The sequence below is a fragment of the Pan paniscus genome, chromosome 5 (assembly GCF_029289425.2).
Source record: "Pan paniscus chromosome 5, NHGRI_mPanPan1-v2.0_pri, whole genome shotgun sequence".
NCBI classification, from domain to species: Eukaryota; Metazoa; Chordata; class Mammalia; order Primates; family Hominidae; genus Pan; species Pan paniscus.
In genome coordinates, this window is record NC_073254.2 from 102,457,749 (window position 1) to 102,475,256 (window position 17,508).

Genomic DNA, 17,508 nt, shown 5'->3' on the forward strand with positions numbered 1-17,508 from the left:
TTTCATATAAGGGCACAGAGCACTTAAAATGTCTACCCAAGCTTCAAAGCAGTATAACCAGGATATAAATCAAACTTTTTAGGCTCTAGAACTTGCTCTTAAACGCTACATAATGTTGCTCTGGCTAAGTTTCAGAATTCTTTTTTTTTTTTTTCTGAGACAGACTATTGCTCTGCTGCCAGGGTGGAGTGCAGTGGTGCCATCTCAGCTCACTGCAACCTCCACCTTACGGGGTTCAAGTGATTCTCCTGCCTCAGCCTCCCGAGTAGCTGGGATTACAGGTGCACACCACCATGCCCAGCTAATTTTTTGTATTTTTTGTAGAGATGGGGTTTCGTCATATTGGCCAGGCTGGTCTCGAACTCCTGGCCTCAAGTGATCTGTCCACCTCGGCCTTCAACAGTGCTGGGATTGCAAGAGTGAGCCACCGCACTCAGCCCACAATTCTTGAAAGACATTTTTCTCATATTTCCAACTTGTCTGTAATTCTAAAATTTCCTATTTTTATTGAAAATTTCATTTTTTATTTCCAAAGGGTAAATCTTTTATTATTAATTCTGATTTTATTTTATTATGGTAAGAAAATGTGACCTATTTCATTTCTGCATTTTGAAATTTAAGTTCAGTATTGCCTAGTAGAGAGTCATATTTTGAATTTATTCAATGAGCACTAGAAAATGAGAGTATGATGTATACATACATAATGTAATTATAACCTGAATTACATTATGATTCTTCATTATCTTATTCTTTATTTGCATAATCTATCAAAGATTCTATCAAAGAGCATCTAAAAGTCTCTACTACAAATGTTCTCTTCACAATTCTTGTATTTTTTCTTTACATATTTTTGTTATTCATTGCATAAAACTTTATGAATATTTTCTTCATTGTGAATTATATTATCATTTTCTTAACAAAAGTACCCTCTTTTTGTTTCTTTCCCTTATGTCTGATATTAATAATTTGTTCCCTACATTTTTTTGTTGTTTGCACTATTTGATGCATTTTTACCAGGGCTTTTTAATCTGGTTTTTAATCTGTCAATCATTTTTATAAACAGTATACAGTTTGTTTTATGACTCAGTCTATGAGTCTATTATTGATAGAGAGTTTACGCTGTTTTACTTAATACCATAACTGATAGGGTTCGTTCTGTTTCTGAATCTTTAAAACCCTTTTGGTTTGGTTCTCCTTTTGCTATATCTTTTTAATTAATTTATTTATTTTTACCCTTTGTTATGCAGTGGTTCTTTTTTTTTAATAGTAATTTTGAATATATGCACCCTTTGCTAATATCTAATAAACTTTACTCTATTTATCTTTTTTTGTGCCATACATTTATCCCCTCACAACTCCAGAGAAAATTCCCATTTGAAAATAATGGTAGTAAGTCTGCTTTCTCCCTTTTCTTTCACCAAAAATCATCAAAAAGAACAAGAAAAATAAGAAACAAAAAGTGCAAACTCATTTTTAGTGGAACAATGACAGAGTTAAATCCCCAAATAACACAATAGGGGAAATGGCTCCTACAAGCAGTGGGATCGAGCATGAAAGAAGAAAGAAGACACTGTAGATGTAGATTTCAAAAAAAGTGTCAGAAAGTACATTTTTGGAAAGTGAAGTATATACTTTGAGGTGGAAAAGATCAATCTTGTATTTAGCACAGGATGCAAGGACTACTGGCAGATGCTTCCCTAAGACTGGGTTGGTTCTGTGAATCAGAGGAGTCAAGGCTAAATCAGGACTCTCACAGATCAGTCATATTTGCAAGAAGTAGTCAGTCTTTGTGGCAGAAGAGAGGAAGAGAAGCTTCGCATTGTGAAAACTTCCAAACTTGATTATTTCCTTCTGTTGGGGAAGCATAGAGGTTAAAGTGGCTCATACACAACATCCTGGATTCTAAGGAAAATTCTAGTTTCTTGGAACATCCCCAAGATTACCTTCACTTTGTGAACCTTCGACAGATTGCTGGTCAAGGAAAAATCTTACCTGTCTGAAAGATAAGTAAGAAATAGAAAGCAAGACAAGAATGGGAAAAGCAAATGCCAGACCAAAAAAACCACCAAAAAATGTTGCATTAAAGCAGATGAAAATAGTAATCATGTATTCTGGCCTAAAATTTTTTAAAAAATAATATTTATAGCAAAAATCTCTATAAAACAAGAAGAAAAAGAAGAGATACTAGAGTTCAACAGGTGCTGAAAAATACATCCAGATGATTAAAAAATGTAAAAAATGAAATGTTATAATTTTGAAGTGAAGGCCTTCCTATGACACAAAACCCAGAAGCCATAAAAGAATGATAAATTAGACTCTATTAAAATGAAAAACCAAGATGAAAAACTTCCAGGACCAAAGGCATTAAACAAATGAAGAAATATTTGTAACTAATTTAATAAGGTACTAATTTCCCTAGAATATACAAATCTATTGGGAAAAGAAAGAAAAAAAAAACAACCCGCTAAGCTAGACACAGCGGCATGTGCCTGTAGCACCAGCTACTCTGGAGGCTGAGGCAGAAGGATCACTTCAGCTCAGGAGTTCGGGGCTGTTGTGTGCTATGATCACACCTGTGAATGGCCACTGCATTCCAGCCTGGGCAACATAGTGAGACTCCCATCTCTTTAAAAAAAAAAAAAAATAGAGGAGAAAAAAGGCAAAAAAAAAAAAAAACCTTCACTGAAACAAAATGAGCAAAAGATCTGAACAGATGGATTCAAAAAAGGAAATGTAAATGGCTTTTAAACATAAAAAGATTGTCAATCTTATTTTTAACAAGAAAAATACAAATCAGAGCCATACAAAGATTACATTTCACATGTAAGACTGGAAAAAAAATTTTTAATGATAACATAGTCCCAACATTGTTGGTGGAAATATAATTGTTACAATCAATTATGTCTGAACAGTGCTTTGGCAACACCTATCAAAATTACAAAAACCTATATCCTTTAACCAAGAATTTCACTTCTAAAGATTTATCCTACAGATATACTGGCCTGTGTGGAAGATGACAATGTACTCAGTCATTGCTGTATTGTTTGTAATAGCACAAGACTGAAAACATCCTCATGGGCGGTGTTTAAAGAAATGGTGGTATGTCAGTTCATGGTAGATGGCATCAATAGCCCCATTTCTTCAGACCTTCCTTTACACAAGCCTTTTGCCATGCCACTTTGTAGGGCCCTTTCACTTTGTTTGGGATGTAATTCCATGCAGCTTGGCTTTAGTATGTGATTTGCTTTGGTTTATAGCATATTGGCAGATGTTAGGCAAGCAGTATCTTAAAAAGGATTTACATGATTTACGTTTGCTTGCTCTTGTGCTTAACCTGTTGCCATAAGAATAGCATGTTTAGGCTATTTCACTGGTCTTAGGAGGAAGGTCAGAGCCATTTGGAACAGAGTTGTTTTATATCCATACTATGGAATGCTACTTCTAAAAAAATAAAAAGGAATGAATTATTGATACTTACAATAACACGGATGAATCTCACATTAGTTATGCACAGTGAAAGAAGCCAAATTAAAAGAGCACCAACTTTATGATTCCATTTATATGAAATCTAGAAAATTTAAATTAGTCTGTAGTGACAGAAATTAAATTAATGGTTGCCTGAGGATGGGATGGTTTAAGGGCGGCATGTGAATAGAGGGATTACAAAAGGATATGAGAAAACTTTTGAGAATAATGAATACGTTCATTTTCTTGATAGTAATGATGGTTTCAAGGATGTATACATAATTATCCAATGGTACACTTCAATTATATGCAAAAGAACATTAAAAAAGAAACGTAATGTTAGGATTTGTAAGGCTGAGTAATAGGTGCACAGGTTTTTATGCTGTTCTGTATTGTTGAGTGTGTTTGCTGTATTTAAAAATAAAATATTTAAATTCACTTAAAAAAGAAATCTAGATTTTCACATCAGAGTTAGTTGATTTAACAAAGTAGTGGGAACAACAAATTTCATGAAAATAGAGCCCATGTCTGTCTTCTTCACCATTGCTTCCTCAGTTCTCAGAACAGTGCCTAGAAGCACTCATCACATACTCCAAAAATATTTATGTAATAAATAATGAATAAACTCAGTTTATCCATAGCTACTAGTAATTTCCCTATTTTAAAGAAGCTTCCAATTCCTTATGATGAAACTTGGAAGTTATCGAACAATTTTTGAGTGATGGCACATACTTTGGAGGGTGGTTGTGGAGATTATCAGAAACCTTGAAGTGTCTTTAGTTTTCTTATGAAGATGCAGGGCTTGTATTCAGGCAGTCTGCAACAACAAAGCTCTATTAGTTGTTTACAGGTGGCAGCCTCTGATTATTGAACACTGTTTGATCAGTTTTTGTGCCATACTGGTTGCAAACCGTTTTGAATCTCACCCCTTTGTAAATGTCACCCACATCAATATTTTGGGGGTGAAAGTACCGCCTGATGTCACACATTTCTCTAGCGGGTTTCTATTGAAGTTCAGTATGGGCATCCTTTGGTGTGTGCCCCGCACCCAACTCCTTTATCCTATCGCTACCCACACTGTTCAGGCCATATGGTTTGACACTGGCTTGACTTTATCTCCCTAGTTAAGCTCCTTAACTTCCTTTTTTTCACTCCAAGGTAATATGATAAATTTCTATTTCAAAGTACATAACATCTCTAGTACTCTCTTCCTTAGCTTTCATATGGGGATCTAAATTTGATACTCAATTTTGTATTTGAACATTTCAAACAGTGCTAAGAACCATCCTATTGACCTCTGTATTTTAACTCACTGGGTAGGACTTATAATAAAATAGAGAAGCCTGGGTCATGTACCCAAACTTTGGCCTAACGCTGTCTGCTGAACCTCTGCCATGGATATGCAATAGATTGCCTGTCAATGTGCCAGTATTGTAAATTTTTTTAAGGGAAATTGCTGGCTTTGGAGGTAGCCCTGTTTGGAAGACAAAGTGAGTACTACAGAAAAGCACATTAATAAACATTTATTGAACTGTGTTAAATTTAATTGAAATTAATTGAGTTTGGATGGTGGCTACAATTGCAACTGCTCCCATTTCTTGACTGAATTCCAGTCTTGGTTTAGAACCCACCTTGGGTAAGAACATTTTGACAAGAATCCCTGCAAACATCTTCCATGTCACCTCCGAAGTGGAAATAATGTACATTAAAAAAGGATATTAGGTAACATTGCTAATTTAAATATTTACCATAACTTCCTTTTAAAAGACAATAATTTCAATCAAATAAGATAGGTTCTTGAAACAGATAAGTGTCTTATCCTATTCTTTCTCTAGGTATTTTTTCACTTCATCATAATCAAACTTGACTCTTTAATAAAGAATTATTAGAATTTCTCTTGGTCATTACTTAAAATATAGAGGCTGACTAAATACCATGTATCTGAAATATTAAATTCAAAAGAGAAAAAAATTTTAAATAAGTTTTCTGTGATGTTATGCTACTTAGAATTATGTCTGTATTCTTACCTTCACAGTGAATAAATCACCAAGACTTGTAGATTCTCTTAAAAATTTATACAGGTTGTTTTCAAACTTTCAAAAAATCAATGTTTCTTCTTCACAATATTTTATAAAGCCTTTTTTATTTTACAAAATGCATCTTGATAAATAATTTTAAAAGTACATACTATATTAACTAGAATATTAAAGGATAAATAAAAGAAGAATATTAGTTAATATGTAGCACTACATATAAATACTTGGGCATAACTACGATAGAAACTCAATGAAGTGGTGATATTCTTCTGCCTACTTATAAACAAGCTAGGATTTAAGAGAAGTTAGACCAATATTCAAATGAATGTTGAAATAATTTTTAAAAATATTAGACATTTTGAAATAAGAATCACTGCAAATGTAACAACTACAAATGCAAACTGATACTATATTGATGATCTGAGTAGAATGAGTGGCATGGTTATCAGAGATAAAATTTTGGTAAAGTTCCAAACAAAACAATATATATTCTTTCCTTACAGTGTTAACTGTTCCTGGAAAATTCAACGTATAATAAAACCATACTATAAGTATTTGGAGCTTAAATGTAAAATGAAGTTGTTTCTAGGCTGAGAACTTCAGGTTTTTATCTAGTCACACTGGGGATAAATTAAAATTTCTCTTGGTCATTATTTAAAATATAGAAGTTATCTGTAATCTTATATTTAGAATTATAAATGTATGTATTGTTACCTTCAAAGTGAATAAATCACCAAGATTTGTAGATTATCTTAAAAATTTTTATAGGTTGTTTTCAAACTTTCTAAAAGCCAACGTTTTCTTTTCAAAAAATATTTTAGTGGCACTGGGTGCAGTGCCACTCTGTTGGGAACCACTGTTCCATGTAATCTTATGGTCTATATAATAACCAGTGGTCTATATAATCTATTGTTGCCTTGCCAATCTTTTCCTTCTACTTTAGTTTGGCTCTTTGTCATCCCTCATTTGAACCACCCAACTTTTCTCTCTGTTTTGTCTTCTTTGTCTATAATTTACCTTTTAAACAGATAGCAAATGTGATCTTTCTAAAATGCACTTGTGATCATGTCATCCCTCTGCTGAAAACTTCCATTGGCCCCCCATCACTCAGGATAATACAAACCTTTTATTTTTATTTATTTATTTTTTTGAGATGGAGTTTCACTGTTGTTGCCAAGGCTGGAGTGCAATGGCATGATCTCAGCTCACTGCAACCTCTGCCTTCTGGGTTCAAGTGATTCTCCTGCCTCAGCCTCCCAAGTAGCTGGGATTACAGATGCCTGCCACCAGGCCTGGCTAATTTTTGTATTTTTAGTAGAGATGGGGTTTCACCATGTTGGCCACGCTGGTCTCGAACTCCTGACCTCAGCTGATCCACCTGCCTCGGCCTTCCAAAGTACTGGGATTACAGGTGTGAGCCACCATGCCAGGCTGGAATAATACAAACCTTTTAGACTGGAGGTCAGTAATCTGATCCCACTATATTTCAAATCTCACCTTGTACCACTCCCTCCAATGTATCAATGTGTGCTGTGCTCTGCTTTGTGTAGTCTCTAGAACTGAATAAATTCTCAGGTTTTTCACCAACTTGCCGATCTTTTGTCTGTCAAGTTCTTACTAACATAGTCTTCCTTCAATATGCATGGGGATTGGTTTCAAGAGCCCTGTGGATACCAAACCCCACAGATGCTAAAGTTTCTGATATAAAATGACATAGTATTTTTTTATAACCTACACGCATCCTCCCACAGACTTTAAATCATCTCTAGATTATCATACCCAATATAATGTAAATGCTATGCAAATAGTTGTTTTACTGTATTTTTCATTTGTATTATTTTTTACTGTTGTAGCATTATTTTTTCCTGTTTCTTTTTTCTGTGTATTTTCAATCCCCAGCTGATTGAATACACGGGGCAGAAGCTGAGTATACAGGCCGATTGTGCTTCAAAATGCAACTCAGGCATTTCCACCCTAGTAAAACCTTCTGACAGTCTCCCCACTCCATCCCATGTTTGCACTTACCGTATGTTTTGTAACTATTTGCTTTCCCATTAGACTGTGAGTTATCTGAGGGCAGGGATTTTTATCCTATCTACCCTTGTATTTCAAGTGCATCAAATAGGTGGACAGTATATAGCGGGGTCTTAAAAAAGCATTTATTGAATTAATGTTGAGTGATCCTGCTGTAATGGTGACTATTTGGAGAGTTTGGATATTACTATATACAATCATCCCTTGTTATCCTCAGGGAGTTGCTTCCAGGATCCTTGCGGATACCAAAATCCATGGATGCTCAAGTTCCTTAAGTTAAACGGCATAGTATTTGCATATAACCTGTGGACATCCTCCTATATACTTTAATTCATCTCTAGGTTGCTTATAATACCTAATACAATGTAAATGCTATGTAAATAGTTTTTATGCTGTATTTTTTTGTGGTTTTTTTTATTAACATTTTATGTTTATTTATCTCATTTTTATATAAGGGCTGGTTTGAACTGCAATAACATTGGTTTTGGCTGTAAGAGAAATTACATATCATTAGATAACTTTATTTCATTAGGGGAAGAGGTTTTTCTCCTTAATTTCTCAAGTGAAAGTTCAGTGGAATTCTGACATATGTTTATTCTGCCCTGAAAACCTCAGTGTCTTCCAAAGAAACAACTACTGAATCTGAAATAGTGAATGGGTCCAGGGATAGCCTGCCATATTGGAAATAAAGTAGGAGAACAGAGTTTAAACCACAGGCTGGCCACTTACTAGGTAATCTGGACCAAGTGGTTCTCTAAGTCTCAGTGTTATTATGTGTAAAATAGAGGTAATGGAAAGTTGAGAAGGAAAATGAAATCATGCATATGAAAATATGTAAATGGTTAAAGCACTATACAAATAGAAACTCTTAATAACCATTATTAATGGTGGAGGAAGGCTGGACCACCACATTCTGGACCATCAGCCCTGCCCCTCAGAAAGGAGTGTTAATTCACCAAAAGGTTTGTTTTGTTTTTGAGATGGAGTCTTGCTCTGTCATCCAGTCTGGAGTGTAGTGGCATGATCTCAGCTCACTGCAATCTCTGCCTCCCAGGTTCAAGTGATTCTCTTGCCTCAGCCTCCCCAGTAGCTGGGATTACAGGTGTGCACCACCACACTTGGTTAACTTTTGTATTTTTAGTAGAGACAGGGTTTCACCATGTTGGCTAGGCTGGTCTCAAACTCCTGATCTCAAGTGATTTGCCCACCTCAGCCTCCCACAGTGCTGGGATTACAGGCATGAGCCACCGCGCCCTGCTGTATTGCTTAGGAAATAATGATAATTTTTTAAAAAGTCTGTACATGTTTGGTTCAGATGTAACCACCCATTTATTTTCTTTTGATTATTTTCTATCTGTGGTTTGGTTGAATCCAGGGATATAGAACCCACAGATATAGAGGGCTATATTTTTCTTTTACTAGCCGCAGCACTTATTGTACTGACTGATGAGACAAATACATTCCTTTTGACCCATTCCCTAATTTACATTTTACTTTAGTTTACACATCTCAGAAAAGAAGCCCATTCCTTCTAAAGTGACTTGAAGTTTTCTTTTTAATCACTGACAATTTTAAAAAATTATTTCTTCATGAATATACATATATACATGTACAATTTCTGGTGGGTTTTTTTTTTTTTTGGTCAAATTGACCCTCAAGTTGATGGTTTTAGTTTTAAGTGTTGGTTCATGGTTTTTTGACATATGTGCTTGTTGTTCACCAACACTTGACTTTGTTTTAGTTACTTTTCAGATCTGACAGTTTTCATGTGTATTCAATTCCTTTGCTAATTTGAGACAGAGATCAAAATGAACTAGTCTTAAATAATCTTGGTGTTTGTCCATGCTGGACCACGTGGCTTCTCTCTGCTAGTTACCATAAGGGTGGTCATAACCACTCATCATTCTTTTTATACCTATTTATTCCTTGCCTAATCAGGATTTAGAAGCAATATTTCAATAATTTACTACTGACTTTCCTTTGGGTCATTAGAAGAAAAATGGTCCCTGTAGAAACAATCTTGTAAATAAATGATAGTGTAGAAACGTTTCCTGCAGGCTACAAAGTGACCTCTTGAAATACACTAAATTGGTTCTTATCTGTCGGGACATTCAGATCCTTCCTTTATTTCACTTTGGAATAGAAGAATAAATTGGGAAAAATGTGCTCTGCAATCCTCTGCCCTGCCTTAGAGTATGTAAATAGCATCATGCACAAAAAATTTTCAAGCTGTCAGGAGTAAAGTAAGTATGATAATTTGGGATAATTAAATGCTTAAGACAATCAAAATAGAACTGATCCTAGTAAGCTTTTCTCACTTGAAGGAAACTTCTTTAAAAAGTAGTTACTGATCTAAATGTCTTTCAATAAGGCTGTTAAATAAATTGTGGTACAACAATCTACAGTTTGAAATATTTCAGTCTTTAAAAAAGGAGAAGCATACCTATACGTATGCACACAGAAAAATAGATGGTTGTTTTTAAAAAAGAAAAAATGCGAATAATTCATATACTATGATCCCATTCACTTAAAAAATAGCAGAAACAGAATTGAAATATTTATAAAGAGAGAGGGCATTGACTGGAAAGATACTCACACCAAACCGTACTCAATTCTGCATTGAGAGCTTTTGCTTCCGTGTCTATGTCTTTCGTTTACCAGATTATCAACTGCTGTATTGCCAGATCAAATACAGGATACTCAATTAAAGTTGAATTTCAACTACAAGCAACAAAATTTTGGGTGCATTTCCCAAATATTGCATGGGACACACTTAGAAGGTATTCATTGTTTATCTGAAATTAAAGTTTAACTGAGTGTCCCGTATTTTTATTTGTTAAATCTGGCAACTCTACCTTAAAGAGACTTTAAATTATTTATCCTTGTATTCCTATTACTAACATAGTTACAGAGATATAGTGGATTACAATAAATAACATGAGGGGGGTAATTTAGGAAAGAACTATCAAAACAGATGATTTTGCTAAGTATGTGACATATTTATCTCAATTTTCATGGAAATATCTTCAAATTTCATTAGTGGTCCTATTATAGAAGACACACAACAGGCAAGTGTTAGAGCTAGAAATGACCCTAAATTTCTGGGTCCCTATTCAGCAGCCATAAGCAATTGCCAGCTGCAGGAAGGTGGAGGCAGAAGAAGTAAAAAGGGAACAAGAGGTGAGGTTTACGTTCTGCCTAAGTGGAACAGAGTAGAACTTTGCACAAACTCCTTAATCTTGCCTAAAGGCAGAATGTGGGATGTACTATATGGGAGGCAGGCAAATCTGGGCCTGGTTCCCACCTCCATCACTCATTTGAACAAGTTATGTAATTTATTTTTGCGTCAATTTTCTTGTCTGTAAAACTGGAGTGAGAGGACCTAACTTGAGTACCGATGTGAGAGTCAATGAGATAATATCTGTGATCAGCACAGTGCTTGGCAAGTGGAAGACACTCAGTCAAGCTAACTTAAAGCCCCAATTTTTTCATTTGTACAACAGAACAACAACAATAATAGCAACAAGCAATAATACTAACAATATTTATCTTGCCTCTGAGTTGTCTTGAAAATCAGATGAGTATATATATTATGTTTCTAAATTCTAAAGTGTATCTCACTCTCCTAACAAAGCAGTTGGTCTTCAGATCAGGACCAGAGTTAATATCATGCCAGAGCATTATTACAGGTTTTTTCCAATGAGTAATTAATTTTATTTTTAAACTTATCATACAGTAAAATTGACTCTTTTGGTTTACAAAGTTCTATGAGTTATAACACGTTGTATAGGTTTATGTAACCACCACCACAATCCGGATACAGAACATGACTACAGCTTTAGAGATTCTTTTTCAAAGTGTTTTACATTCATGTTGCAAAACACTTTTAAAAATAAGAAAAGAGATGTAGATAAACGTGCTGAAGATGCAAATTAATGAAACCAGCTTTTGTGCACAAATCTCTGCAGTTTCCAGTGTTTTCAGCTTTTGTCTGAGCCATTTTTGCTGTCGGCTTTGCAGACTATCTCTTTCTATAAAAGTAATCAGGCATCCGTTCGAGAGTTGGGGTCTTTCTTCACACTAAAGGCACATGTCCCAGGCACAAGCCTCAGGATCCTTATTTGATCTTTTTTAATACGACCAGGTCTTAAATTTCCGAACCATGTTTTCCCTAATTGCCATTTTCTCTCTAAAATGAAGAAGCCTGGAAGAACCTTCTTATCCCTTCGGGGAAATTATTTAATTGGGACAAAGGGGATGTGGAGTTACAGAGAGCAACGATAGGGCTTCCAGAACCCAAAACCTCTCTGGTATAATAACAGATCCTTCCGGTAACCAACCATTCAATTTGTCCCTCTCCCCAACCCCATCCTCTCCATCACCATCTGCCAGATGCCCCCTGGGACAATCGACTTTGAAACCAAACTTCTCTCCCAGGTCAGCTCCTGCAATCCCCACTCCTCATCCTTGGAGCTTTCTCCACAGAAGTGACTTGACACACCGCGCTACATCTGGGGAGGGGGCGGGTCCGCTTTCCGGGTGACTCAAGTCTTTGCTATTTGCCTTTTGTTTCTGGGATGCCTTTGGCTGCCTTTCTCTTCCGTCTGCTTTTAATTTTGGTAAGAGAAAAGCTAATGAATCAGGAATGAATCTCCTCTCCACTAATCTTTTTTTTTCTTTCTCTCTCTCTTAAAGTTGGCGCGCTCTCTTCACAAGTTCCATCACTACCCAAGAAGTGAGGGGGCGGGGGGGACAGGCGGGAAGGCATTAATTACACCTAAATCTGAAGTTTGCGGCCTCAGGTACCACTTTGATGGGGAGAGCTTCTGAAGCTTCCATACAACCTGCCGTGCCTTTGCTGCTGCCGCTGTAGATTTTCAGCTCATTTCTTTCTGCTGCTGCTTCGCGCTGCTCTGTCATGCCTAAATCTATCTCGTCACTGCCAAAGGTGCCTGAATCAGGGTGAATTCCACGAGATTCACCAGCGGTTTTGCTCTAGTCCAAGGTAAATACAGTATGCAAAATGAGGAACCACCCAAGGATGTCGGGGAGGGGGGAGAGAAAGGGATTCCCTCACCTTTTCCGGCACATTCCTCGTTAATTTCCACCAGGAGGAGGCGCGCAGCCCAGCTCCCCTAGTCTCTCTTCTTAAATCCCCCTACCTACGGCTGCCGAGGTTGGCCGCGCGGCGGGAGTCTCCCCGACAGTCCTGGCCCTCCCCCGCCCCCCGGGTTGGTTTTTCCCAGCTGCGGAGGTTGGGAGGTTGGGCCAGGGACTGGGGTGCGAAGAGAGTCGGCGCCCGCAACGCGGAGCCGGGAAGTCGTCGCTACTCTGGTGGAACTCAGAGTTGGTTCTGGAGGCGGCGGACGCGGAGGTGAGCAGTGGGAGCTCGCGGCCTGGGAGAGACCCGGGAGGCGTCGTTGGGGCCCCTCCCCATCCTCGGGTGGAGAGTAGCGTTGGTTCGGGTTGCCACTGTACCCCGAGTCCCACTGCTGCTTTGTTCCCAGACTCTCCCCTCCTCTTTGGAGATGACTTGAACCCCTTTGAGATCCGAGGGGCTGGCGGGGCGCGGGCTGGGGGGCGACAGTTGTAGCTCCACTTCCTGCTAATGCGAGAAGGTACAAAAAGAGATCAAAAAGTCCTGTAACCTGAAACTTCCCTCGCATCCTAACCGGGACCGGGTGGAGAGGTCTGGGCGGGGGCGGAGACACCCGGAGGCCGACCTTCCGCCGAGGCGGTGCAGGAAGGAACGGGAGAGGGAGAAGTTTGGTAGGGAAGGAATTGGGGATTAAGCGGTAAGTTAGACGCGGGAGACGAGCCTCCTCGGGAAAGGCGGAGGGCGGGAGGCCGGTCGGGTTTATTTAGTGTGGGCCAGGGAAGAAGGAAGACTTTGCGGTCTGGGTGTCGGATGCACGTCCCCCTCCGGAGTAAAAGTGACCGGAGGGGTTGGGGAGGCGAGGCCGGGGCGGGCTTTTGGAAGGAGGTCTCTGGGACAGACTGGAGACGACTAGACTCGAAAAGGCCGGTTTTTGCACTCCGGAAGCCGCGGCAGCCACCGCTGTTCACGCCTCTCTCCTGCTTGTCCCAGGTCCCTCAGAGGATCCAGCGAGGGGCGCCAACAAGAGGCGAAGAGGTGGCACCAGGGCGGCGGCAGGAAGAGGAGCGGGAGCAGGAGCGCGGAGCGGAGCGTCCCGACCCGCCGTGCGTACTTTCTGGAGGGAAGGGGCGGGGGAGTCGGCCCCTGAGGGAAGCGCCCGGTGGCGAGGGGGTTAGCCAAGTTCCGGCTGCGGCGCCACTCCCTCGGTTCCACGAGAGGAAAGTTTTTTTTTCCAGACGCTTCCGCCGGCTCGCGCCCTCCGGGCCCAGCCTCCCGAGCCTTCGGAGCGGGCGCCGTCCCAGCCCAGCTCCGGGGAAACGCGAGCCGCGATGCCTGGGGGGTGCTCCCGGGGCCCCGCCGCCGGGGACGGGCGTCTGCGGCTGGCGCGACTAGCGCTGGTCCTCCTGGGCTGGGTCTCCTCGTCTTCTCCCACCTCCTCGGCATCCTCCTTCTCCTCCTCGGCGCCGTTCCTGGCTTTCGCCGTGTCCGCCCAGCCCCCGCTGCCGGACCAGTGCCCCGCGCTGTGCGAGTGCTCCGAGGCAGCGCGCACAGTCAAGTGCGTTAACCGCAATCTGACCGAGGTGCCCACGGACCTGCCCGCCTACGTGCGCAACCTCTTCCTTACCGGCAACCAGCTGGCCGTGCTCCCTGCCGGCGCCTTCGCCCGCCGGCCGCCGCTGGCGGAGTTGGCCGCGCTCAACCTCAGCGGCAGCCGCCTGGACGAGGTGCGCGCGGGCGCCTTCGAGCATCTGCCCAGCCTGCGCCAGCTCGACCTCAGCCACAACCCACTGGCCGACCTCAGTCCCTTCGCTTTCTCGGGCAGCAATGCCAGCGTCTCGGCCCCCAGTCCCCTTGTGGAACTGATCCTGAACCACATCGTGCCCCCTGAAGATGAGCTGCAGAACCGGAGCTTCGAGGGCATGGTGGTGGCGGCCCTGCTGGCGGGCCGTGCACTGCAGGGGCTCCGCCGCTTGGAGCTGGCCAGCAACCACTTCCTTTACCTGCCGCGGGATGTGCTGGCCCAACTGCCCAGCCTCAGGTACCTGGACTTAAGTAATAATTCGCTGGTGAGCCTGACCTACGTGTCCTTCCGCAACCTGACACATCTAGAAAGCCTCCACCTGGAGGACAATGCCCTCAAGGTCCTTCACAATGGCACCCTGGCTGAGTTGCAGGGTCTACCCCACATTAGGGTTTTCCTGGACAACAATCCCTGGGTCTGCGACTGCCACATGGCAGACATGGTGACCTGGCTCAAGGAAACAGAGGTAGTGCAGGGCAAAGACCGGCTCACCTGTGCATATCCGGAAAAAATGAGGAATCGGGTCCTCTTGGAACTCAACAGTGCTGACCTGGACTGTGACCCGATTCTTCCCCCATCCCTGCAAACCTCTTATGTCTTCCTGGGTATTGTTTTAGCCCTGATAGGCGCTATTTTCCTCCTGGTTTTGTATTTGAACCGCAAGGGGATAAAAAAGTGGATGCATAACATCAGAGATGCCTGCAGGGATCACATGGAAGGGTATCATTACAGATATGAAATCAATGCGGACCCCAGATTAACAAACCTCAGTTCTAACTCGGATGTCTGAGAAATATTAGAGGACAGACCAAGGACAACTCTGCATGAGATGTAGACTTAAGCTTTATCCCTACTAGGCTTGCTCCACTTTCATCCTCCACTATAGATACAACGGACTTTGACTAAAAGCAGTGAAGGGGATTTGCTTCCTTGTTATGTAAAGTTTCTTGGTGTGTTCTGTTAATGTAAGACGATGAACAGTTGTGTATAGTGTTTTACCCTCTTCTTTTTCTTGGAACTCCTCAACACGTATGGAGGGATTTTTCAGGTTTCAGCATGAACATGGACTTCTTGCTGTCTGTCTCTCTCTCAGTACAGTTCAAGGTGTAGCAAGTGTACCCACACAGATAGCATTCAACAAAAGCTGCCTCAACTTTTTCGAGAAAAATACTTTATTCATAAATATCAGTTTTATTCTCATGTACCTAAGTTGTGGAGAAAATAATTGCATCCTATAAACTGCCTGCAGACGTTAGCAGGCTCTTCAAAATAACTCCATGGTGCACAGGAGCACCTGCATCCAAGAGCATGCTTACATTTTACTGTTCTGCATATTACAAAAAATAACTTGCAACTTCATAACTTCTTTGACAAAGTAAATTACTTTTTTGATTGCAGTTTATATGAAAATGTACTGATTTTTTAAAATAAACTGCATCAAGATCCAACCGACTGAATTGTTAAAAAAAATAAAGATTCTTAAAAGAATTACAGTGTGTGCAAGTTTGCTTTGAAAAAAGGATGAAGGGCAGGAGTATTCAATGGTCTTGGTTCCGATGATAATTATTACTTAACATAGCTGAGAATCAAACTGTAGCAATGTCTAATATAAATAGACTTGGGAGATCGTTTCGAAATGGTGGATCCTTTTAGTATTTAAATGGAGAGTTTGAGTATTCATGTGACTGTATGGTCCCAAAGTTAATGCTATTTATGAAACAGTTTTGTAAGAACATAATGAAGTTGGTAAAAGCTAAGCGTTCTATACAATAAACAGTTCCCAGTTTGGGGCTTTTTCAAGGCTAATGAAGTTATTTTTGGTCTAGAAAAATAGTATTTACTTAATAAAACTCTGTTTGAAATTGTTCTGTGGATTTTTAGAGCAGAATTTGAAACAAATGTAATGCAAATAAATATAAAGTGTCTTAAAGACAATATTCTGAAATAAAAGATATAAAATATAATTTAAAAAATATTTCTCAATGTCATAATGTAAATTGAAACTTAGATTTTCTTGAGGATATTTTCAAAAAAACATTTAAAGTGGAACATAAATGTTCTTTAGTTTATCAGAGACCCAGCTAATATGTTTAAAAAGTTGACATGGTTGAATATGAACTTGAGGAAATAACCACAGATAAATGTCTACATCTATAAACACGTGTCTCAAGTATTTATAGGTTCTTATCTTCAGTTCAGTGTTTAAGAATTTGAGGATATTTTGATTTTAGCTAAGCTGTTCATAATGTAAGTATATACACCTTTGTGAAGAATAAATCACATTTAGGTGTAAATACAGGCAATCATTAATTGATACATCCATAATATACAAGGCTTTTGTTATTTTTTCAGTTTATTATCTGCCATTTAATCTGAAAAGTAAATTCCATTAATCAGTCTTCAGGCTCTTTTATCAAGTGATTTAAATGTAGCCATTATTGCTTAACTGAAAGTATTAGGTAAACTTGCATCAGTAAGTCTTAGGGCCTGCTTTTCCTTTGAACTGGTTATGTCCTTCAGTGCTTTATGTTTGAAATAAAATCTACATTTTCATATTTTTATAAATAAAATAGGATCAGATAGTATTTTAGGTTCTAGAAATCTTTGCTGATTCCTTCTTTGAATTAAATTCAGAAATTTTCAAAGTAGGGCTAAAAATAAGTAAATCTTCCTTTTTATAGGTTAGAATATATAGTCAGAATACAAAGCTGTAATTCCTTAAATTCCATCAGGCTTGTTTTGTGAAATATAGTATTTATTATTTAAGGGTTATATTTCAGATCCTATAATTACCTCAGAAAAAGCTAAATATTTGGCACTTAAAATTCCATCAAACAGTTTAAGTGTTCATCAGAAATTCCTAAACTGTCTGGTTGCCATTATTTGGTAAGAACAATGAGATACTAATCTGTCAAAAATAGTGACCACTATCTTAGTAAACTGTTGATGGACTTAGTAAGTCTTCTGATATTGTAGGAAACAAATTATAATATTGATAGAGCCTCTATTGAGAAGAATTGTTTCTTCATCACATGATAATCTAACAGTTTAAAGTGGAGCTTTATCTAAGAACC

At 39.4% G+C, this 17,508-nt stretch overlaps 1 protein-coding gene and 1 long non-coding RNA gene across 3 annotated transcripts; one reads left to right on the forward strand and one right to left on the reverse strand.

Moving 5' to 3' along the window:
* Positions 1-597: 597 nt before the first annotated feature.
* Positions 598-12,751, reverse strand: LOC134730608 (uncharacterized). The gene is made up of 3 exons (XR_010112465.1): positions 12,613-12,751; positions 4,198-4,282; positions 598-1,851 (listed from the first exon to the last, which is right to left on the reverse strand). It is a non-coding gene; the product is annotated as an uncharacterized LOC134730608 (long non-coding RNA).
* Positions 6,846-15,922, forward strand: TPBG (trophoblast glycoprotein). 2 transcript variants are annotated; one of them, XM_034962432.3, is made up of 3 exons: positions 6,846-12,540; positions 12,647-12,909; positions 13,624-15,922. In XM_034962432.3, the coding sequence occupies exon 3, from the start codon at positions 13,962-13,964 to the stop codon at positions 15,222-15,224; it is 1,263 nt and encodes a 420-aa protein (XP_034818323.1). In that variant the 5' UTR covers positions 6,846-12,540; positions 12,647-12,909; positions 13,624-13,961; the 3' UTR covers positions 15,225-15,922. The 2 variants fall into 2 exon arrangements, with proteins under 2 accessions (XP_034818323.1, XP_034818324.1); XM_034962433.3 differs by lacking the exons at positions 6,846-12,540; positions 12,647-12,909 and adding an exon at positions 12,954-13,330.
* The last annotated feature ends 1,586 nt before the right edge of the window (positions 15,923-17,508 follow it).

Bases quoted from the DNA above. Each gene is read 5' to 3' on its own strand.
- TPBG (XM_034962432.3), top strand. From the start codon at position 13,962: ATGCCTGGGGGGTGCTCCCGGGGCCCCGCCGCCGGGGACGGGCGTCTG.